Source organism: Notamacropus eugenii, chromosome 5, assembly GCF_028372415.1.
Source record: "Notamacropus eugenii isolate mMacEug1 chromosome 5, mMacEug1.pri_v2, whole genome shotgun sequence".
NCBI lineage: Eukaryota > Metazoa > Chordata > Mammalia > Diprotodontia > Macropodidae > Notamacropus > Notamacropus eugenii.
This window is the reverse complement of record NC_092876.1, coordinates 316033805-316058883: the sequence shown is the minus strand read 5'-3', so window position 1 is coordinate 316058883 and position 25079 is coordinate 316033805. Positions and strand designations below refer to the sequence as shown.

The following is a 25079-nucleotide window of genomic DNA, read 5'->3' as shown; positions in this document are numbered from 1 at the left end:
AACTTATATGTACAGTCAGTTATATTAACCCTAATACTTAATTATACCTTGTCATAGATGCTCTTATAGTTTTCATATCTCTCTGAAGAGTTTTCTGGCACTTCAAGAAGCAGAGATTTTTAGTTAGAATCTATAATGGTAATTTCAATGGGAAGATCTTTCTCATTCATTAATAGGACCCTATGACCTGCCTGGGTCACATGGAAGCCTGAGTCATGTGAGTCTGAGTCCCATGGAGCCTGTGGTGGGAGAAGTTTGTTGAATAGGTGCAAAAGGAAGGATGGAACAGGAAAAGGATGAACTAGAGCAGAGCTGAGAGGAAACTGGTCAGAGTATAGTCAGAGCTAGGAAGGATGCAGGCAAGCAGGCAGCTAGTAAGCATGAATGAAAGGGCTTGTTTTTGATTTTGCTTAAGGGAAGCCTGCTTGTGATATGTTTAATGGAGATGGTTTGTGGGAAGCCTAGCAGGGGGAAGGCTTGGAGCTGGCATTGTCCTCTGAATCATTAGTGTGTATAGATTTTTGTTACTACGATGGATTTGACTTTCTGATGTCTGAATTAACGTTTTGGTTCTGTTTTCCATGTGGAGAGTCTGTTGTATTTCATGATTCAGAATTGTGCCAGGATATTTATGGCCACCGCAGCCACTGTGAATATCACATTAGTGCTACAGGATCATGGAATGAATTGCATTGAAAGGGTCACTAGAGATTATATAATTCAATTCCATTTTATAAATGAGGAAATTAAGGCCTGGAGAGGCAAAAATCACTTGACTCACTCAAGGTCCTATCCCTAGTTAGTAATAAAAGTAGAACTAAGTCTTATGTTATTTCTCCCATCAGAGAGGATAGTCACACATTTAGTTTGGAAAGGAATCTTAGAAGCTCCCTAGTACAGGCTAACTCATTTTAAAAAAGAAAGAAATTGAGGCCCAGAGAGATTAAATCCAAAGTACCACAGTCAGTGGCAGAGCTGGAAATTGAACCTAAGTTGCTTGACCACCAAATCAGGATTCCTCCTTCAATATCATTTTTCCTGCCTTCTTTACAGTCTCTGAGCCTCTGATAGGTACTCACTAGAGATCCGATGCAAAGGACTTTAATTGAACAGTATTTAAATCATTTGAACTTATTTTCTCTCTAAATCCATACTGTCATGTTGAAAGCAAGAAGGAGAAGAGATAGAATATGAAAGCTGACCAATATGAATGTGAACCGAGGAGGTCATTTAGAAAAGGCATTGGGGGCTATGAGAGGAGTTTTGTAATCAAGACAACATGGGGAAACATAAGTAGCTTTTTCTTTTTAACCAAACTGACACACTGGGAAGCAGGTGCTCCAATTCAAGATTAATCAACCAAGTGATGAAAGATCTTGTGACAGCACTTTTAGCCATGTTCAAAATCAATAAACTCAAGGAGTGGGAGTTTCATGTTTTACCAGAAGCCCCATAGGTCATGTTGTCTGGGAGTTAATGATCTAAAGGAATGAAAATGAGAGTTGTGGGATTAATTGCTTGGCTGTTCATTAATGTAAGAAAACACAGCAGGACACACTCGTCTTCCACACAAAATCATACAAAAGTCTCTCTTTATTAAATATACATTATTTACAGTTTTTCTTTCTCCTGTACAACAGTAACCATAGAAAACAAAAGAAGCTAAGGCTAACCTTTTTTCCCATACAGTATATTAAGACATGTTACATGGTCTACAAAACTGACTCAGATTGAGGCAACATCCCTTGGGACTGTTAAAAAAAAATCCAGACAGTGGAAATAAAATCCAGACCTTCACAAAAGACTTGGGCAAGGGTACAAGGAGAGGTGAAGCCTTTTTATTTATTCATCAATTCATCTATATTTATTCATTTTTACTGTAACTGAGACTTTTTTATATTTCTTTTCTTTTTTTTCTTTTCTTCCTCACTGATTGAAAATGACTTTTCTTCTCTAATTCCTAGAAGTCAAGAAATCCTACATGATGGTGGAGATGAACTCCCTGACTAAAAATGTCATTTGCACAGTGAGGACTTATTGTTCACACCTCATCTGATAAGGCAATGCTTCTTTGGAGGCTTTCAACACTTGCACCTGCTAATAACAGGGATACTTAATCTAGGGGCTGAGAACAAGAGAATTCAGCCAAGTACAGCAGGCAAAGGGAATCATGTGGATATAGTGCCCCCAGATCCACAATGAAAAAGTTCCTCATTCTGATACCTCAGTGAATAAGGAAACTGTCCCTGCACCCTTGTTAAGTCACTGCGAGTGAGGTTTACTGTTTTTTTGAAGGCATATTTGAGGCAGAATGAAGGTTACAGAAGCTGAGACTCTGCTGTGATTCAAAGGGAAGAGATTGTGTTAATATTTCATTTAAAATTTTCAAAGGATATTTTTGTTGTCAGCATGTATGACAAAGCAAACTCATTTAGTCTTTTGATCCCTTAAAGACATATTTAAAAGGACCACATTCATGTGAGGTGCCAGCCAATATAATGTGATGTTTATGTTTCATACTGCATGTCTTTCTTTTTCTTCCCACCTCTCCCTCCCTAATTATACTGTTAGAGTCCAAGCCTTGTTAGAGCATTGCGATGAGAAGGACAAGGTCATGGGCTTAATTCCCATATAGGCCAGTTTACTTCATGTTATTCTGTATACACAGGCTGTACTCCAACCTTGTCTGGCTATTGGTCCAATGCATGCCCTGTATTCCTAAAAGGATTGAGTGATAGAGTATGAATAAATTAATGCAAATCCATCACAACTACTAGAAAACCAATACAAAGAACATCCTTCTCCTTCTTATCTTCTACTTAATTATAGTAGGGAAGACCATCCTTAAAGAGGAAAACTGATAATATCATCTTTATGCTACTGGAGACAGCTGCACCATAGAAGGGAAGAAACTATCGCACTAAACTGGCCCTGAAAACCATTGGATATGGCAATATTATTGTGATTCAGAACAATAAGCCCAGGGAATAAAATGTGAACATTGTCCAGTTTTTCAAACACAAAGCAATAGAATTTAATTTACAATTAACTTTGGTAAAGATGGATGTCAACTTAGATAGTTTACATGACAAGGGTCTAATGTAATAGCAGTTAACTTGAGTAAATAAAGTATTTAGTTGACATATATAGCAGGAGGATGGCTAGGGTTGGATTCTAAGAATGTCATGCAGAGGTGAATAAACAACTCCCCATGCAAAGCCCATAATGTTTACTAAGACATAATATGATTATTCTAATGGGCACTCCCCAAATGCATGGGGCATTTTGTAATGGGGATAGCTACCATTAGCATGATAGAAGTATAGCCCTGTCCATGTCTGATCCTTCCAACACTAGCTCAAGTGCTCAAGAAATATGTCTGATATGTCTAAATAATTGCCTTAATCCTTACTTAGATTTGTTCAATCATTTGTAGACTCTAAACATTACAAAAGACAGACAACTAGATTACAAAGTATAATATTTTCACTGAAAAGTGTGCTTTTGCTCCTCCTCAGAGTACCTTAATGGGGAAAAAAGGAGGGGAAGAAGAAAAAAAGGAGAAAAAGAAAAAGAGAAAGAAAAAAGAAGGTAAATTGCAAAAATAAAAAGGTGGATTTTCAAACTTAATTTGCATGTGGGACTAGGCCAAAGTCTGGGCAAGTTTGTCATAGTTCAGGTCATATGGAGTAAGGATCATTTCAAATCTTAAAAAAAAATTAAAACTCATATGTCTTAACAGAACAATGTCAATTTTATTCAGTCCTAACACTGCTAGGGCCAGTCCTACAGATTTGAAAAAAATGAAAAACATTTTGAAAAAAATACATATTTTATATGTTCAAGGTGATACAAATTTCATGTACTAAATAGGGGAAAAATATGGAGTATTTCTTGGAGAAAACTTAGATAACAAATCTTTAAAAAAACTTGTGAATTTTTTTCTTTCTTTTCCCCTGTGCACTCAACTACTTTGAATTAGTGAAAAAAGATTCAAAAGTCAGAGAAAAATGAAAAAGAAAGAACAGTTTAAGCCTGATGACTATGAAAGTAATTTTTTTTCTTTGTTTTGTAAAGGGGTGGGGACCAAAAACAGTATTTGGAAATAATTCAATTATACCACTTGTCATTTCAAAGGAAAGTATCACCAAACTGCATGAAAAACCTAAATCATCACTCAGTTGCTTTTCAGATACTTAAATCTAATACTGGATTTACCCATGGTTCCTTCTATTGCTCATTATCTAATCATCCTTTTTTAACTGCCTTTTTTTGGTGGGGGAGGATTTAAAGTGACCTGTGGAAGACAAGAAAGATAGAGAAATAAAAACATGTATGTTTAGGTAATGAAAAGAAACAGCTGAAAGACACATTGTCCAATGTTCCTTACAGCCAGAGATATTGTTTGGATTTTTCTTAATGAAAAGATTTGCAAGGAAAAGCACTACTGACAGATGCCAACTTGTCAAGTTTTTTGGGAGGAAAGACAGAACATGAATTTGTGTGGCCTCATGTCTTTTATCTTGTGTGATAGCTCTTTCTTGCATGGTTTCTTTCACTGAAAAATATTCAGCTACTGAGCAGGATACCAGTTGACCGCTGCATGGAAAGGGATTTTTTCTGGATGTTACCTTGCTTTGTGAAAATTTACTTGGTAAGACAGTTACCTCTAAGATCACTAAATAGTCCTGTTACTAAAGAATATTCTCCACGTGGTGCTCAAGGCTTCTCTTAAATTGCTCTTCTGCTAAAGAATGGAGGACATGACAGAAGAATAATAGATTAGGAAATTAATGAAGCTCATTCCATCTATGTCTCTAGTTTTCATTGTCATAGAAGGAACATTGGTAAAAAGCAAAGAGGAAAACAAAAATGACAAAATAACAAAAATGCACATTAGCAGAAAAAAGAATGTCACACTAAAGAGAAAACAAAGGGGTTATAAGTTCTGAAAAATATTGTGCATTGATGGAAATTTATGTAGGTAGGAGGAAAGGACATCAGAGAGGAGGCTGTGGTATCTGAACCAGTGTTCCCAAGACTTCACTTTTATGTTCAGTTATATAAGTTCAGACTTCTAAGTAGGAGCATTTTGGAGCATCATGTAATGATTTCCACAGTTTGTTTTTGTCTAGTCAAAACAAAGCAGAGAAAAAAAGAGTAGACTCAAAATATTTCAGACTCCAAAGCATGCTGTAGATTTGTGGAGAGTCCAAACTGACTATTTATAATAATTTGATCTGTCATATAGTTTGTCAATGGCTCTCTCCAAGAACTTGTATTAATATATAAGGCATCAATTGCCTAAAAGAGATGATTATAAGATGATGAGAAGTGGATTAGCTAGCATAAAAAATGACCAATTGGTATTAATGCAGAAAAAAAAATTCCTTTCATTGTGAAATTTGTAAAAAGTAATGGACCTCAGATATGATACTTAATTCTTTATTTTATTTAATTTTCACCCCTGTTGCTAATAGTGTGTATAGGGTAATAGATCTGACATTGGAGAAGGCAAACAGTTGTTACGCTGCCTTCTTTTTGCCTGTAAAACACAGATGTGGATGTAATTCATGAAGCACTTTCTCCTAAAGTAAATGCTTAAAATACATGTGATAACGAATATAGGCATCTAAAATTTTGCACAGTAGGATTTTGGAAAAGGTTCATTTTTTGATTATTCTAGATGGAACTCTCATAGTAAACTTGGAAGTATAACCTGAGTAAATGATTCATGGTACAGCAACTATTAAAAATACTCCTAAGGTCAGTGAAATATGCTACTACTTGGTGTGGACTAAGAAAATAGGAGATTTATTTGGTGGGAATAACATCAGAGACAGAGCTTCTTTCAAATGTGAAATTATACAAGGCTGTTTTCTCTTTTTTATTTCTTTTTTTTTTTTTTGGTTTTGCTGTAAAGTGACAGTATTTCTTTTTTTTTTTTTTTTTGTAAAAAAGTGATTCTCTGTACTAAGGGTCTAAGAAGAAGACTGAAGGAACTCACAGAACCTCATTATGTATTTAGAAAACCCATCTATTGGGCAAGGGGTAGAGTGGGATAAATAAAGGATTATATGAGATCATACAGATTGTGCATGTGTTTCTAGGGATTGTGTTTAATTACCCAAGGGATGCAATAGTCTTGAACTTTAAGAACTGCATGAAATAGCAGGGATGCATCTTTCTAAAGGGAAAGGACAGGGATGAATCAGTACTCACTTCTTACCACTGTGAGTCCCATTTGACTTTAAAAGATGTAGCTTACTTATTTGCTATTCAATTAGATGCAATGAGAGATAGATAGCTCTCCAGATTTAGGTCAATGAACTTTCAAGTATTCTCTTAAACTTGATTTTGCCCTGAGTCTCACCTGGCATGAGTGATATAGTGATGATAGTGCTGTATGCATGAACCTCTCTTTAAACCAGGGTATGTATGATGTACATATGGTATCTGCAGATGCACTGACATGTATGTACATGCACAAGTGTATATGAGCTAGTGATACAGCTGTGTTGGTGTTCAATCTGGACAGCTCCTTTAATACATACAGATGTAGGTGAGATAATCAAATTGTGTATTGTTCTGCTTTGGCCCTTGTGGGACTTGCACTTTTCTTTCATCTGAACCAGGTCAGCAAAAAAAGCAGCCTCCTCTTCCAGAAGCTTGAATAATGAAGAAATGCAGCTTTATTACTCACACACTCTCTTTTCTTTCTATTTCATTATTGGAGATGCTTCAGGCTAGACTTCCTATTCTTTATTTGTGTCTTTTATTTCAGGAAAAGAAGAGTATGCATCCTAGCTAAAAACTGATTTATGCTACATTTTTAAAATTAGAAAATTCAAATCTGACAATCTATGGGGGTTTGTAGATGGGGAAGATGTACAATTAAAATAACTTTTTGTTTATTAAAGTCAATTAAGTTCATAAAAGGAAAGAAACATTGCATCCTTATTAGAATCACTTAAAAATATTTACTAGGACAAAGACATAATGTAAACAATGACGTACTAGAGGAGTTCACAGACATTGGAAAATGAAGAACAATCTTATTTTTTAGTGTAAAATCCCAAAGCAGAGAAACTTAAATATAAGAAAGATCATTTTCCTACGATTTCAGCCAACAAAAGCAAAGGGAACTCTGAAATGAATGGAGCTAATGAGCTCAACATTGGGAGTCCTGTCACGCAAAGAGAGCATTAAATAATCAAATGTAATATAAACACTGAGAAAACGATGGAGCGACTGCTAACTGTCAGGGCCTAGAAGCAGCAAAACGGTAATTGTTTTCAAAATCAAGTTTGTCTTGTAAACAGAATCAGTGAATATCATCCATATCTGTAGATTATTCCATTGGTATTTGGGGAAGAGGCCCTCTCACTCCCACCTTTCCTTTTCTCCATGTTTGTCAAGGGACAAAAGGTTACAAGTGTTTTTTGTTTTAGTATGATTAATATAAGAACAAAACAAATGCAAAGAACTACCAAGGAGAGTTTACAAACAACTACCTCCTCTGCAGTCTCTAACCCTTGCCTTATATACATGTCTATCTTTGGGACTTTGTGACAAAGAAAGTACAACATTTTTTAGGGACATATAGTTCTGGTTTCATATGAAAACCACTAAAGTAGCAAGATTTCCAACCTACACTTCTCCAATAATGTCAGCATAACCAACTCATCTAATATAAACAGTAGTCTAATTATAAAAAGTGGTCAGAATAAGTGTAAACTTTGAATGCAATTGAATCTATCTACCCAAAATGGTTAATGCAACTTAACCCTTGCTTTACTCCAATCTCAAGTATTTATTTTCTTTCATGCAGTCCTTCAAGTTATGTAATGAGGGTGTGCTGCTTTATGATGCTGAGTACTTTAGAAAATTTACCTGGATTTTGTTATGCCATCACTTCTTGGACCTCTGACACCACTGGGTGGTAGCCTAGCTAATATTTCATGTAAAATTGAAAAGAGGCATCAGTGCAGTTACAGAAAATGTAATTTTAGCAGTTTTATTTTTTTCCCTTTTAATTTCAAGCTACTATTTTTTTCCCATGCTTCACCTAGATTTATGCTATTGTATGCTGTTCTAAATGATCAACACCACAAGAGGGTGTTGAGTGAGGAGCACATTAATTTCTTGTACCTGTTGCTACTATCAGTAATCCTATATTTGCGAATTTTCAGAGCCTAAAAGTTACAGTAAAAAGGGGAGGGGATTGGGGAAGGAGCTGCCTACGGTAAGATACAACAACAACAACAACAACAAAAATCTCTCTTGGACCTTTTAAGGTGCCAAAGAAACAAATCAGGAATCCAGGATTTCTCTCTTTTCCCTGTTCCACAAACTGAAGCATGGGAACCAGGAAGAGATTTCTAAATGAACTCCTGCATCACTAGCCACATAGTGTAGATGCAGATCTATGAGACTGAGTAGATAGATGTTGAATGTAAGAAATTACTTCAGAAACCGTGGAAATAAAAAAAAGAACTCAATAGGCAACCATGCACATATGTGGCTCTTATTCGGTCTAAAGTAGTATAGCAGGTCTCTTGAGTGGTCGTTGTCACCAGGACAGGCTTGTGCAGAGGAGGTGGTGTAATAGTTGTTGGGAGTCTCTTCAGGCTGGGGTGAGGGGGAGGGTGGGGTCTTCTCAAATGAAAAAGGAAAATAAATAAGGAGGAAGGACAAAACAGAAAGGAAAGGAAAAAAAAAAGAATTTGTGGGGACCATTTAGTCCATCAGATGAAATACTCCCGTTTACACTCGCTTACTGTGTTCTGCAAGTCAATGTCATTTCTAAAGGAATTGTCCAAATTTTCTGGGTATTCTTTCTCCTTCATCTGGTTAGTTCGATGTGAGTGTTTATGTTGGTAAAGGAATCGTGTCATGATACCAATGATGCAGAAGATGATGAATATCACCACTGCTATTACACCTAGAAAGAATCAGGAGAGAAACACATAAAAAAAAAAAGTCACACCTTATCCTTCAAGCAGAGAGTTTGGGGCAGAAAAAGAATTTCCAGTCAGGGGATCTCAGTTCCAGAAAAAGCTGTATTACTTCATATTTTTGTGACCTAGGGCAAATAATTTATCCTCACTAGGCCTTAATTTCCTTGTCTAAAATTAAATGTGGCATTAAAGGCCTTCTGTAGATACATCTAGTTCTAAATATATGATTCAATGATAAATAAGCTCCATCCCACCCCCTCATCCAATAACAATCTAGTTAAGGCATCAAGGAAAGTTTTATGAAGAAGTGAACATAGGATATTAGTTACTAGGTATGGACTCAGGGGAAGAAGAAATTAAAGTCAAATAAAGGCAATGAGATGGGAAACCAAAAAGTCTATTTAGAGAATCAGTAGTAGGTCAGTTTACTTTTATGTTCAGGGAAGCTGTGGGACAAAGTGTAGAAAAAAATATGTTGGGGCTAGAGCAGAGGAGATCTTGAATATATCTGAATATCTCTGATATTCTACCATAATTTAGTAGACATTAAGAAGACATTGTTAGATTATAAGATAAGCACAACCAACTAGCTAAACTCTCTGAACATTCTCATCCAAACAACTTTAAAATATCACCTCCAATCAACTTTTGGAGCAGCAGAGCCAAGAAAAGGTCATGATGAAACCTTTCTTTGGCCTAAGAAACTTTGATGTTGGCAGAACTCTGTGGCATAGGAATGCAGGCTTGTCTGGAACTCAGTTGCAGCAGTAGCAGCCCAAAGACAGTAAGGAAGCTAGATGACTGGATAGAAAGAGAATACAGTGGATCTTTTGCAAGGCCTGAGTGTATAACTGGCTCTTCTGACACACCCATTGCCCATACTCAGTTCTGGGTCACAATTCCAAGGCTGAGAGCCATACAAGGGAGCAGGTCCTAGGTCACAGTATCAAAGCAAAAAAGACCACTAGCAATTGTCACTACAGGGGACCAGGGTCCCTTCCATAGAAAATATCAGAGAGAAGACTAGGAGAGCAGTACCCACACCTCTCCTCAGATCACACAACCTTGGAAGCACTCAAAACTTGCAGACCCCTAGATCTAGCTGTGAAAAAAAAAGTATGAAAAAACCTGAACCTTGAGACAGTGATTGCTCAACTCCAGGTGAGCAGAGATCAATTTTAACATAAAGTTAAAAATAAAAAAAGGCTGAAAAATAGAAAACAAAAACAAAAACTTGAACATCAAAGGCTAACACAATGAAAGGGAAACCTAACACTTAAACTAAGAAGACAACAATGTGAAAAGTTAGAAAAAATCTCGAAGAATAATGCTAATTGAACCCAAACCCAACAAGAATTCCTGAAAGAGTTAAGGAAAGGGGTGAATCATGAAGGAAAAATTAGAAAATTAAATAAGAGTGATGAAAAAAAAAAGAAGATAGTCAATAGTGTGGTAAAAGGGGCACAAAAACACTGAAGAAAAATACATCTTTATAAAAGAGTTACTGGGGCAGTTACATGCTGTAGAGGACAAAATATTTGTGTTGGAATCAGTAGGAACTGAATTCAAATCTGTCTCAGATATTTGCTAGCTGTGTGAAGTGGAAGAAGTCATTTAACCACAATTGTCAAAATAAACAAAAACAAAGCTAGAGTTGACCAAGTGGTAAAAGAGGAATAAAAATTCACTGAGGAAAACTCCTTTAAAAGCAGAATTGGCTACATGGAAAAAGAGATATGACATCTCACTGAAGAAAATAATTCATTAAAAAATCAAATTCAACAGATGGAAGTTACCAACTCTATAACATATCAAGAAACAAAGCCAACTCAAAACAATGAAAAAAGTAAAAAAAAAAAAGTGAAATATCTCATTTGAAAAATAAATCACATGAAAACCAGATATAGGGAGAGATAATTTAAGAATTATTGGAATACCTGACAGTCATGATAAAAAAGAGCCTAGATATTATATTTCAAGAAATTATCAAGGAAAACTGCCCTGATATTTCATATTCAGAGGGTAAAGTAGAAATTGAAAGAATAGATCAAATATCTCCTGAAAGAGATTCCAAAATTAAAACTGCAAGGAATATTATAGCCAAATTCCAGAGCTCCCAAGTGAAAAAGAAAATACTTCAAGAAGCTAGAAAGAAGCATTTCAAATACTGTGGAGCTACAGTTAAGATCACACAACATCTAGCAGCTTCCATGTTAAAGAAACAAAGGGGTTGGAACACAATATATAAGAAGGCAAAAGTGCTAGAATTACAATCAAGAATAACCTGCTAGATAAAAACCACTTGGTACTGGACAAGAAACAGAAGGGTAGACCAGTGGAATAGGTTAGGTACTTAAGACACAGTAGTCAATGAATAAAAAAATCCACTGTTTGATAAACCCAAGGACCCCAGCTTCTGGGATAAGAATTCATTGTTTGACAAAAATTGCTGGGAAAACTGGATAACAGTGTGGTAGAAATTGGGCATAGACCAATGCCTGACACCATACATAAGAATAAAGTCCAAATAGATACATGATCTAGGTATAAGTTTTGATACTATAGACAAATTAGTGAAGCAAGGAATAGTATATTTGTCAGAACAAGAGATATAAAACATTATGAAGTACAACGTGGATAATTTTGATTACATTAAATTGAAAAGTTTTTGCATAAACTCAGTGAAACCAAGATTAGGAGAGAAGGAGAAAACTGGGAAAGAACTTTTGCGATTAAGTGTCTGTGATAAAGGCCTAATTTCTAAAATATATAGTGAATTGAGTCAAATGTTAAGAATACAAGTCATTTCCCAAATGAAATATGGTCAAAGGCAGTTTTCAGAGGAAGAAATTAAAGGTATCTATAGTTATGTAAAAAAAATGCTCTAAATCACTATTGATCAGAGAGATGCAAATAAAAACAACTCTGAGGTACCACATCACACCTATCAGAATGACTAATATGACAAAACTGGAAGATGATAAATGTTGGAGAAGATGTGGGAGAGTTGGAACACTAATTTATTGTTGGTGGAGCTGTGAACCAATTCAACCATTCTGGAGAACAATTTGGAACTATGCCCAAAAGGCCACAGAAATGTGCATATCCTTTGACCCAACAATACTGCTTCTAATGCTATATCCCAAAGAGATCATAGAAATGGGATAGGGTAAAAATATTTGTAGCAGCTCTCTTTGTGGTGGTCAAAAACTAGAAATCAAGGGGATGCCTATCAATTGGGGAATGACTGGACAAGTTATGGTATATGAATGTAATGGAATACTATTGTGCTATAAGAAATGATGAACAGGAACACTTCAGAGATGCCTTGAAAGACTTATATGAACTGATGCTGAGTGAAAGAGCAAAGCCAGGAAAACTTTATACATAGCAACAACCACAGTGTGTGAGAAATTTTTCTAGTAGACTTAGACCTTCACAGCAATGCATGTACCTAACAATTTCCAATGGACATTTGAGGCAAAACACCTTCCACGTCCAGAGAAAGAACTATGAAATTGGATAACAGAATGAAGCAGACTGTTTTCTTTTGTATTATGTTTTGGTTGGTTTTGTTTTATGGTTTCTACCATCTGTTTTAATTCTTCCATTCAATATGACTATGGTGAAATTGTATTTAACAGGAACGTATGTGTAGAACCTATATAGGATTGCATGCCAGATTGTGGAAGGAGTAGGGGGGGAGTGGAAAGGGAGGGGAGAAGAAGAGGGAGGAAAGGGAAAAATCTAAGATATATGGAAGTGATTATAGAACACCAAAAACAAACAAAATAATTATTAAAAAAATAAAAGCTTGCATAAATTGCAAAAAAAAAAAAAAAAAAAAAAAGAATAACCTGTCAGGAAAACCTGAATGTAATCCTTCAGAGGCAAAAATTGATATTTAATGAAATATAGGACTTTTCAAGCAATCCTGATGAAAAGACCACTGCCAAATGGAAAATTTGACTTTCAAATACAAGGCTCTGGAAAAACATAAAAAGGTAAACATGAAAAATAAATCACAAGGTCAAACTGTTTCCAATATGGGAAAATGATACTTATAATGCCTATGAACTCTCTAATTATTAGGGCAGTTAAAAGGAGTTAACATAGACAAAAAGCTTGGTATAAGTTATTATGTTGGAGTGATCTCCAAAAAATAATATGAAGGGGTGAGAAAGAGGGATGCATTGGAAGAAGAGGGAAGGGAGAGGTAGAAAGGGGATATATTTCTCATAAAAGAGGCAAGTAAGGAAGAGCTTTTATAATGGAGGGGAAAATAGGGATGGTGGTGGCAGACAACATATGAACCTCAGTCTCATTGGAATTGATTCAAAGAGGGAAGAAAAAAATATTTACACTTAGTTATGTATTAAAAAAGTAATTTACCCAATAGGGAAATAAGAAAGGAAGGGAATAAGAGAAAAGGGTAGAAGAATAGTAAGAGAGAGAGCAGATTAATAGAGGCAATGTTCAGAAGCAAAATAGACAGAATAAAAAGAGTGAGAGAAGGTAAGTAGAAGAAAATAAGATGAAGGAACATGCACGGTTAGCAATCATGACTGGGAACATGAATGAGGTGATCTCACCTAAAATAAAAGCACATAGCAGAATGGATTATTTACTAGAATCTAACTACACTGTTTACAAGGGACATATTTGAAACAAAAATACAGAGCTAAAACAAAGAGTTGAAGCAAAATCTAATATGTTATAGTTGAAGTTAAAAAAAAAACAAAAGAAAAAAGGCAGGAGTAGCAATCATGATCTCAGACAAAGCAAAAGCAAAAGTAGACCTAATTGACATAATTAGGGAAACCATGTTATGCTAAAAGGTCCCAGAGACAATGACGTAATACGAAAAAATAAATTTCTTTGACAAAGCCCTCATTTCTCAAATAATTAATGAATATAAGACTGAGTCAAATTAAAAAAAAAAACAAACAGCAATTCCCAAGTGAATAAGTGGTCAAAGAATATAAAGAGGAAGTTTTCAAGAGGAAAACAAAGTTATTTACAGTCATATGAAACATGCTCTAAATATCTATTGAGTAGCAAAACGCATATTAAAACAACTCTGACATTCCACTTTGCAACTATAAGAATTGACAAATGCTTAAGGGTATGAAAGAGAAATAGGTAAAGTAATACTGGTGGAGTAGTGAACAGGTACATTCATTTTGGAGAATAAGTTGGAACTCTGACCAAAGGGCTATAAAACTGTATATATGCTGACTCAGAAATATTTCTTCTAGATCTGCATCCCAAAGATCACATAAAAAGGGAAAGGACGGATATGTATAAAAATATTTTTATCAGCTTTTTTGATGGGGAGGAAGATGGCAAAGAATTGGAAATCAAAGGGATTCTTATCAATTTTGGAATAGCTAAACAACTTGTGACATACTGATTATGATGGAATACTGTTGTGCTATAAGAAATGATGTGAGGGCTGGTTTCAGAAAAGCACAGCAAGATTTATATGAAGTGATGCAAAGTGACATGAGAAAAACTAGGAGATCATTGTGCACAGTAAGAGGAATTTTGTAATGATGATCAACTGTATAAAAAAAAGAAAAAAGAAGAAAAAAAGCTTGGTTTCTCTGATCAATATAATTATCGAAGACAATTCCAAAGGACTCATGTTAAAAAAAAAATGCTATCTACCTCCAGAGAGAGAACTAGAGTGCAAACTGTGATGTGCAAATTGAAATATAATTTTCTCACTTTACTTTTCTTGCTTTTTTTTGTAAATATGGCTAATATTAAAATCTGTCTGCATGATTTCATATGCATAATTGATATCACATTGCTTGCCTTCCAAAAAGGGTGGGTAAAATAAGAGTGAGAGAATTTGCAACTCAAAATTTAAAAAGAAAAGAATGTTAAAATAAATTAATTAAAATGTTAAATAAAAGAAACTCATCTATTAACATAAAATTACATAATTTTAATTGTGACAATTCACATTTATATAATGCTTTACATTTTTAGCAAGAGCTTAGTATGTTCAGAATTGTACTTCAGCAAGATAACCTTTGTAGTAGAATGTGAAATACCTTGAAAGTAAAGAGGGAAAGTGGCAAAGATTACTCAGGAGACTAAAAATAGGGCAACCCAAAGAAGTAATGAAGACCTGACAAAATGCGATAGTCCTGAGGTTCAAATGAATGAACAGAGATGATGGAGGATCCAAAAAAATTTTTATGTCTGGGTAAATGGAAGAAATAAAGAGAAAGAGCTGGTTTGAAGGTGAATATGAAGGTGAAGTTCCTGAAGGCTCACTGATTCAGGGTTGTCTTACCATCTCAGAAAGAAGAGGCATTTAAAGATGAACGGACAGATCAGATTTCATGGAGATCATGTCAAGTAAATGTGTATATGACTCGATGCAGTATTTGGTCAGACTCTTGAGCTCATTATACTTTGCATAAATATTTGATGTTTTGAGTGCTCTTCCTTTAATAGTTGAGAGTTAAGGGTCTTACTTTTCTCCTTTAGGGAAATGGGATTAATAATAGAGTGAAGAGTGGGACTGGACCTGCCTAGAACCCTTGGATTCCTGACCCAAAATGTTTCACTTGTGCTGGTTTATGAAAAAAGTAAGTATACAACTTCAAATGACAAGACACAGACTCTTAAAATACTTTCAGGTGAAATATTCTACAGGGAAGAGAAATCCTGGGAAGCTAGACAGAAACATTAGACTAGTACCCAATATAATGCTTATCATAGAAGAATTTATGGCCAGGGATACTCACAAAGAGAATACAAGGTTATTCTATTATATATATACATATATGTGTGTATATGTATACACACATATATGTATATATATTCTATTCTATTATTCTAACATAGTATATATATATATTCTATTCTATTATTCTAATATTCTATTACATATATACATACATATATACATACATACATGCATGCATACATACATATATATATATATAAAAGAACCAGACTTTAAAACATGCACAGTTTTGTTCTTCCTTTTGTTATAAGATTTACATGGGAAAAATCAAGGTACTCCAGGGAACTGATGAAATGAAATGGGATAAAGAAAAGATAGAGAAGGACAGGTGATAGATACACTTGCAGAGGAAAGAGCAAGGAAGAGAAGGAAAGAAAAAAAGAGGGAAGAGAAAGAGAGAAAGTGAAAATGAAAGAGAAAGACCAGAAATAAAGGAAAGAGAAACAGATAAATACAGGTTTGGATAGAGCAGATGTACATTTTTAGTTCGATAGTCATATGTTCTGCTGTGTTTGAAATTGAAGTCCTGTGGGCTTCATCTTGTTCATTAGATTTAACCAAAAGCACTTGGTTGAAAAAACCTGAGAGAAATGTAGTTTCACCCATCTGCGCCAACAGGGCTCCTTCCCTGTGTGCAGCTTTATGAGATTGTTTTTTTTTTTTTTTTTTGATTTAGGAAAATTGACGCCTGGATGAGAAGAACCATTTATAGGATGCCTATCTAGATGTAAACGCTCCAGCTGTTGTCTCTGTATTCATATATGTAATGGAAGAGGAAGGGGGAAAATTTGATAGATCTGTTAATACTGTGGAAGATAGTTTTCTTTGATGATTCTTCACAGTGCACATGGGCATCTGTAAGTACAATCCAAGACTTTATAATCCCTGGATGTAGAAAGGCTAGTGTATTCAAAAGGAGAACATTAAGTGCAACATTTTCCTAACTTTCAGGAGTCCATGTTTCTTGTTATCTGCCTGATTTACTTGTTTATTGCTTTCAGCGATGAGAAATGGATTACCTCCAATGACAGCCGAATCACTCCGAACTGCATTGGTGAGGGGTTCCCGTTCATCTGTCTTCCCAAAAGGATCTGCAAAACATCAAATACAAAAAAATTCATATTGCTCATTTTGAATACCTGAAGCATCTCCAAACTCTGTAAATGATTTGCATGTGATTTTGGTCCTGTTATTTCCTCTCTAAAGTGTATCTCTGACCCAGCAAAGGGACAGGGCAAACAAGAAAGCGTGAAACTATTCTCTGTTTAGATACACTTCATATTAATTAGTTAGTCTCTCTTCATGATATTACTATTCAATTTTTAGCAGGAAAAAAATGAAGATGGAGGTTTAAACAATTGTCCTATGGCTGGCAAAACAAACAGAAAATTAGGACAGAGAAGATTACATCTAAAACCCTTAACCGGTTGTGAGTTTTCATCTAGCTGAGGTTTGAAACATCAAAGACAGAATTTGTGTAATATGAATCAATTTCACAGAGTCACAAAATTTCAGACTTGGATAGGATATCAGAGATCATGTAGTCAAAATACTTGAAAATTTATCTGATGAATGACCATTTGCACTTTGCATGGACAACACTAGTAAAAGGGAACCTACTGAATATCTAAGTTGCCCCATTTTGCTTTCCAACAGTTCTAACTTTTAGGAAATCTTTTTTTATAACATCAAATGTCTCTTACATCAATCCTTTCCTTTTACATTTGCCTCTCCATAAGTTTGTTCCATCGCTATAATTTTGCCTTACAGTGTGAGGCAAAACAAATGGATTATGATAGTCTTTCCAATACGTGGAAAAAAAACAACAACTCTTTTTTGCCTTAAATCTTCTCTTCTTCAGGCTATGAAACCCCAGTTCTTTCAAATATTTTTCATGTACCATGAATGTAAGGTTCCACACTGTTCTAGCTATACTTCTCTGGAAAAATTTGCAATTTTCAGCTTATTAAAGAATTTCTAAAATATAGTACATAGGCTTAAACATAATACTCTAAGTCTAGACTAACTATTGCAAAGAAGAGCTATATAATCACTTATCTAGTCCCAGACATGACATTTTTCTTAATGCAGCCTCCAAGTTTACATTAACTATTTTAAATGTCATTATTTCAGGTGAACTGCTATGTAATCATATCTTTCTTATCATGTAGTCATGAAAATTATTTTTAAAATCTATGAGAATATAAGAAAATATTTATCCCACATTAAATTAAAAAAAAATAGTCAGCCCAAAGTTCTATCCTATCAAAATATTTTTGGATCCTGACCCTGTCAGTGTGTAAACTATCTTTCCTAGTTTTATGTGATCTGCAAATTTGGTTGTGTAGGTCATTTATGCTTTTATCTAAGTCATTAATAAAATGTATCAGACAGAACAGTACTAAGCAGAAATTCACAAGGTACTTCAAACGAGGCCTCTTTTAAGTGGATCTAGCCATTCCATCAATTTTCTATCTAATCATTCTACTATTAAATCTATATTTTAATCTTGTCGACAGGAATTAAAGAGAGATTTTTTAAAAATGTTTTGTTGAAATCTAGGTAAATTATAAAACATCTCCTTGAAGTACATTTCTAATTTCCAAAGAAGAAACTAAGGTTAGCTAATCATGAATGACATTCTTCTTTAAAATATATTTTATGGATGTTGTTTGTCTTTATAAGATAGTTATTTCCCACCTCACTCCCTGCTACCTCTATTGAAACTTCCTTTCTAGAGACTAAAAAAATAATTATGGAAAATATCTCATACAAAAGCATTTTCTTATATTGTATAGTCTATTCTGTGCTGGTAGCTCCCTAACTCTCTGCTATGAGGGAGGAAATATGTTTGGTTGTTCCTTCTCCAGAGTCTTCCCTGTTTTTTTTATTTTCCACTAAAAGATGTTTAATGTCCATTCAATTGTTGTCATTAGCATCACTGAATATATTTCCTTCTTGGTTCCTCATCTTTTGACTTCTATTAGTTCATATAAATGTTCCTGCTTTGTTTTGGATTTCTCATTATTGTACAGTCACATCCCATTACAGTTATGTAACTATTTGGAGCCAATCATAAGCCAGTTGGCACTTGCTTTAAGAGGATTGCAATGGAGATTCTGCTATATATCAGGACTTTGTTTATGTCTTTGACTTCATCTCTGTAGGTAGATAGCTGTGTCAAAAGGTATGGATAATTTGCTAACTTTTCTTACATAACTTTAAGGGAAAATGAGTAATTTGCAGCTCAACCAAAAATATGACAGTATATCTGTCTTCCCACATCCTCCCAACAATGGCTTTTCCCATTTTTTAAATGTTAAGAGTTGGACAGCCTCCTCATTCTTTTATTGTCTTTTCAAATCCTACTCATCTCCTTCACTGAGACTTTCCTGGAGATTCAGATGCTTAATCATTCTTCCTTTCTCAGAATCCATAGGCCTTAAAGTCTAACAACTAATTATGCATGGTTTCATCACATTTCTTACATAATTACTTTCCATTATTATTTAACTTTGAGGTCAGGAGTATAGTTTTATTTATCTATTTTAGTTCCCTAATACCTCTAACATATCACCTTGCATATGACACATGCTCAATCTATATTCCAAGGTTTACGGAATGCAGGGGAGTGGTTTATTGTCCCATTCACAATCCCACCTCCAGACGCTCTTCCGTATATATTCCAATGGCCTAAGTAGTGGGTGGGGGTCAGAAGATGGAAGGTGATGGAGTATTAAAGACAGAGGATTTTAGTTATACCCATTTATGTTACCTGTCTGATGAAGGGCTTGTGCTACAAATAAGTGTCATTCATTTAATACTTGAACCACTTTACATCATTTAATACAGATATTTCTAATAGGCAAATTACTGCTCAATTACTTGAGCTCATTCTGCTTGCCTGGGCCCTCCTTAGTTCTTTGCATGACTGCAATTCAGCTTTATAAAACCATTAAAAAAACTTGGCCCAAGATGCCTCAATTGTTATTATGTTATTCTGTCTGTACACTGAGAAGGAATCAAATGGAATAAAAGTAAAATCAAAGAATCTGGCATTTTAGAAATGGATGAGAACTCAAGAAATCATTTGGACTTAGTCAACACTTACCATCCCTTTTCAGGAAGATAAGATATGACTAGCTTCATTTCACAAATAAGTCTTATGAGGCTCAGAGAGATTAATATGCATAAGGGCTGAAGGAGAGGAAAGGAATTAGAATTGAGGTCTCTGAAACCTTTTGCACTGTTGTATCATGGCACTGCCTAACCAACATTTACCCTCCAATCTCCCATAATAAATACATAAACGAATAGATAAATGACTAAATGAATGGATTTATAAATGTAAATGAATGGAAAAATACATTAAAAAATAAATCTATCACTCAATTGCTTTAACTTAAAAGGAATGTTGAGGAAGAAAATTAAATAATAACTGAGAACTTGATCAGAAAAAACACTGAATATTTTTCTGTTTCTGGATCTATAAGGAATTAATTGTATGACTTTGTTACTCAGTGACACGCAATAATAAAACCTTAACAGGCCTCAGCAAAACGAAGGGAGTTGGACTAGATTTACTTCAGTGGTTTCTTCCAGTAGTAATGTTCTCTGACTTTAACATAAAAACTCTGACTTATCTAGATTTGTAAACGTAAACTGGTTCAGCTCAACTTTCTCAGAGAAAATTTTAACAAAAGGACCCAGAGTTGTTTCTTTTCTTCCAACAATTCTTTTAGTTCTCTCACCTCCTCTGCTCAGAGCTGGTCAGTGCACCACTCTAGGAACACTTTAATTATGCCCTGCTTCAAGGTGCTCATTTCGAGAGAACTAGAAGAAATTTGGAGAAGGGCAGAAGCATTGTCATATTGTCTTACTGTAAAAGAAATTTCTGCTTTAATGAAAGACCTGGCTTCCTGCTGACTAATAATGGATGCTGATTAACTTTTCCATAGCCAAGAGGAATATTATGTCCAGTCCCTGGTGGCTGGACTCAAAAAGTTTACAGCACCTGTTATAGAACAACTGGCAGAAGCCCTAGGCAGAGAAAATGGGGCAGATGTAACCTTTAGGCAGAATTTCTATGCCAAAGAAGTCACAAATTCATTGAAAACTAAGCATTTTCATCCACAAAATATTTGGAAAACTCTTCATCAAAAGACAAGATCTAATTATCTAGTCTCATAAATATAGTTCAGCCACAATGTACATAATTATGACATTTTTCCAACTATTAGGATTGCAAAGGAGACAAAGAAAGCTCTATTTTATTTGTGTTAAGAAAGAAAGACCTAGGGATAAATAGTTAATGCTAGTATCTTGTGTTCATACCATGATTCCTTTCTTCCCCTCTCATTCATTTTATTTTTATACAAACCCTTTGATATAAGAAAAAGAACTATTATTTCCATTTATTATAGTAGGAAATTGAAGTATCAGATATGCTGGTGATTTGTCCAAGGTGATACAGTTATATATGTAACCAAATAATTGGCTATTGGTGAAGGTGAAATTAGAAATCTGGCCAGCTGACTCATGAGTCTGCATTTTTTCTACTGGACCATTATGACTCCCAATAGCCTTTCAGTCACTGAAACTGATTTTATCCTGAATTTATGTCAAAGTGGTAATAGAATTTAATTTGATATGACATTTATCTAAACAGTAAATACAAGGTCAATTGCTTCTATGATACTTAGAGAGCTGAGGAAGAGCTGTTATTAACATGGTAGCTGTAGTTTAATGAGCAGTTATTACACTGAAGCCAGTCCCTACATCCTATGAGTATTTGGAGCAAACAATTCCATTTCATGAAACCCCTTCTGTTCTCATCATAAACAGGAACTGAAGACTAGCCTCCAATAGCCTCTTCTCCTGAGATCTCCAATGATACAATTCTCAGTAGCCCTCAACCTAACTGGGTGAATGCAAGTACTATTGCAGATTTTGTGCCCTGAATATAAGTTCATAGGGTAAGACTCAGAGATTTTACCTAAGCAATGAATCACAATTTTAAGTGATACGCACACTTACATGTTTAGTTACATATATGTATCTTCATAAGCATGTAGGTAGGTATATACTTAAGCATATGCTTTAAATATAGTTAAAATGGATTTTAAGCGATTGATCTTATTGGTTTTGTTTTTGTATTTTTTTTTTTTTGCTGTATCAGGTCTTTGTTATACTGATTCTAGCTTGAAATAAGTAGGCCATTCTCTCTCATTTGCAAGCAAGACATTTTGTTACTTAAACCATCTAACAGGAGACATAATATAATAAAAGAGACAAGACTCATAACCAAGAAGACTCAGTTTTAAGTCCTGTCTCTGACATTTATTAGTTATATGATTCTTCACAATTTGCAATACTATCAGCATTTTAAGCAATTTCCTTACTAGACGATAAGTTCTACATAATGTAAAAATTGTTTTAGCCTAAGTTATGTTTATATCAATGAAATGGAAGGTCCTATCCCTGTTCCTATGTAGATTACATATGTTACTTAGAGATTTTACTCCAATGACCTGATCAATCAACAAACATGTGTGATGTGTTAGGTACTGTGCTCTGCACTAATAATGATGACTATGTGACCTCCAATAAACCAAGGAATTTTTTTGTGATTTTATGTAGCTGCCAGGTGACAACCCACCTATTCTTCTCCATCTCATGAAACTCTTGTCCATATTCTGCCATAAATTCACTTCAAAGGCTACTGACAACTTAACCAAGTTCTCTTTATATAATATTAATGGAGCATATACACTGTCAATAACAAAGTAATATTACATTAATTAGCTTTGGTTTTCTTATAGTTGCAATAGTGATAATAATACTTGCAATGTCTCCCTCTCAGGTACATATATATATATATATATATATATATATATATATATATATATATTTCTATTATAATGCAAAGTTTTAGAGGTTAGACACTGTCACCATACATATTCTTCTTAACACAATGATGGAAATATAGGAAATCTTTAATAAACGTGTTTCATTCATTAATTCCTTTTTATAAAGTTATTGAATACACAGGACAATGTGGCAGAGATAGCAAAGTAATTATTGCTATTTCTAATGCTATTTAAATCAGGTCAACACAACACACACAAATATGTACACATATATGTATGTATGAGAAAATAAAGAAAAATAGGGGAAATATATATTATATAGGTATATATAAATACACAATACATATCATCTGTGCACATATGTGTGTTTATATGTGAGTGTTTATGAGTGTGCATATGTATTATTTATGTGTTTAGATGGCTGTCTGTGTGCATGCATTTTTTTTCCAAAAGAAATAGCGGGACTAAAATATTCCTGGAGGAGGACAAATGATACCTGACAGCTGAATTTCCTATTGAAAAAATGGGAATTTAGAAGAACTTTTTCACTCAACTCTAAAAAATGACACCCAAATATGAACGTTCATCTAAGAACTGTGTCATTCCAGAATGAAAACAGTAAAAGTCTGAAGATACTTAAATAAGGATGGGAATGATTTATATGCCAAGGAGAGAATCCATTACAAATTCATATTCTCAAATCTCAACTAGACCCTGACTGCAGTAATGCAGTCATTTTATTCCTTTCTAATTGATTCTGAATCTCACTTCCTACAAAAGCTATTCCAAACCATTTATTCTCTCAAGCTTTGTAACTCCTTTCCCATTTGGCTAATTCTATTTTTTAAAGAGTTGTTTTCTTCTGTCAATTTGTATACTTACTTTTCCAAGTTGTTAACTCTTTTTTTTCATAATTCTTCTCCATTATTCTTATTCCTTTTCCCAATTTTTCTTCTACCTCTCTTACTTGGTTTGTAAGATCTTTTCTAGCTGTTCCAAGAGGAGTTTTTGGACTTGAGAACAATTTATATTCACCTTTGAGGCTTCACATACAGGTATTTTGTTATCCTCTTCCAAGTGTGAGTTTTGATCTTCCTTATTGCCATAGTAGCTTTCTAAGTTCAGGGTCCTTTTCTGTTTCTTACTCATTTTTCAGCCTATTTCATAACTTTCAAAGCTGAGCACTGCTCCTGGGGCTCAGGGGGAACTGTCTCAAGCTTCTTATGAAGGGGGTCAGGGGCTTGGTCACTAGTTTTCCATGATGGGACCTCAGGTGCTTGGGGCTTGCGCACTGACCTAGGCACATTATTGTGCTGCAGTTATTGGTTTTGTAATTTGTTCTCTGCACTGAGATTGGGGGCCTCACTGTTGGTCTTCTGAGCCAGGACTGAAGGGCCTCAGTTGGTGATCTTTGCTGTGGCCTATAGCCTCCTACTGGTTTGCCTGGTTACTATCTGTACTGGACTTCACTCCCCTTTTACCCAATGAGACAGACCTTTCCTGAAATCTTTCTAAGTTATCTTAAGCTGGAAAATTGTTTCACTCCATCATTTTGTGGATTCTATTGCTTCAGAATCCATTTAGATGCTTGGTTTAACATCGTGTCTGAGGGAAACTTGGGAGCACTCAGACAATTTCCTGGTTTCTCTCCAACATCTTAGCTCCACCCCTTTATTTTCTTAAGTCCCTTTAGAGTGAGATTTTTTTAGGAAGTATCATGTCAATTCATAAACATATTTAAGTTTTAACTAGGAATGATAACAACTAAAGGACAACATGGTACAGTTGATAGTGACATGGCCTTGTAGTTTAGAAAACTTAGGGTTAAGTTCTACCTGTTACATATAATATCTGCTTAGCCAAAGGCAAGTTTCTTGACCCCTCTATGCTCCAGATAATTCCTCTGAATGCAAAGCTAAAGACCAATTGCCTTTATGCAACCATAGAGGGCATTTCTATACTGTGAGCTGCCTGTGCTAAAAATACAATAGGGTCCAGAACTTCCCTTCCCCATTTCTAAGAAAAATAATAGTGACTCATAATATTTATTTTAGAGTGATTAAAAGAATATAAAATGAGATTTGGTTGCCTCCATATTTTTTCTGTCTAACAATATCTTTGTGAGAAATTTTGTTATGAATAATGTGAGACCTTAATGTGAATTATACTAATCTTCATCATTGTCATGGTAGTCACCATCATGGTGGTCATAATCACCATCATGATCACTGGATCATAAATGTCTAACATTTGTATGCTGCTATGCCTTCTGTGTGACATTGCTGATAATTTTACTAATATAATTACTTTTGATCCACAACACAACCCTGTGAAGTTATTATCCTCATTTTATATTTGAGGAAACTAAGGCTACTAAGTGTATGAGGTAAGATTTGAACTAAAGTTTCCTGTCATAATGCTCAGTGTTCTATCTACTGCATCACTTAGCTCTATTCACACACGCACACACACACATAGACACAT

The 25079-nt window shown here is 34.7% G+C and overlaps 1 protein-coding gene across 1 annotated transcript in view; it reads right to left on the bottom strand.

Moving 5' to 3' along the window:
• Positions 1-1563: 1563 nt before the first annotated feature.
• CNTNAP5 (contactin associated protein family member 5) overlaps positions 1564-25079 on the bottom strand; it is a 951365-nt gene continuing 927849 nt past the window's right edge. Inside the window, exons 23-24 of the mRNA XM_072613412.1 lie at positions 16746-16817; positions 1564-8944 (exon numbers count right to left, since the gene is read on the bottom strand). Coding sequence (XP_072469513.1) covers positions 8748-8944; positions 16746-16817 — 269 coding nt within the window. The 3' untranslated portion in view covers positions 1564-8747. The remainder of the gene's footprint in view (positions 8945-16745; positions 16818-25079) is intronic.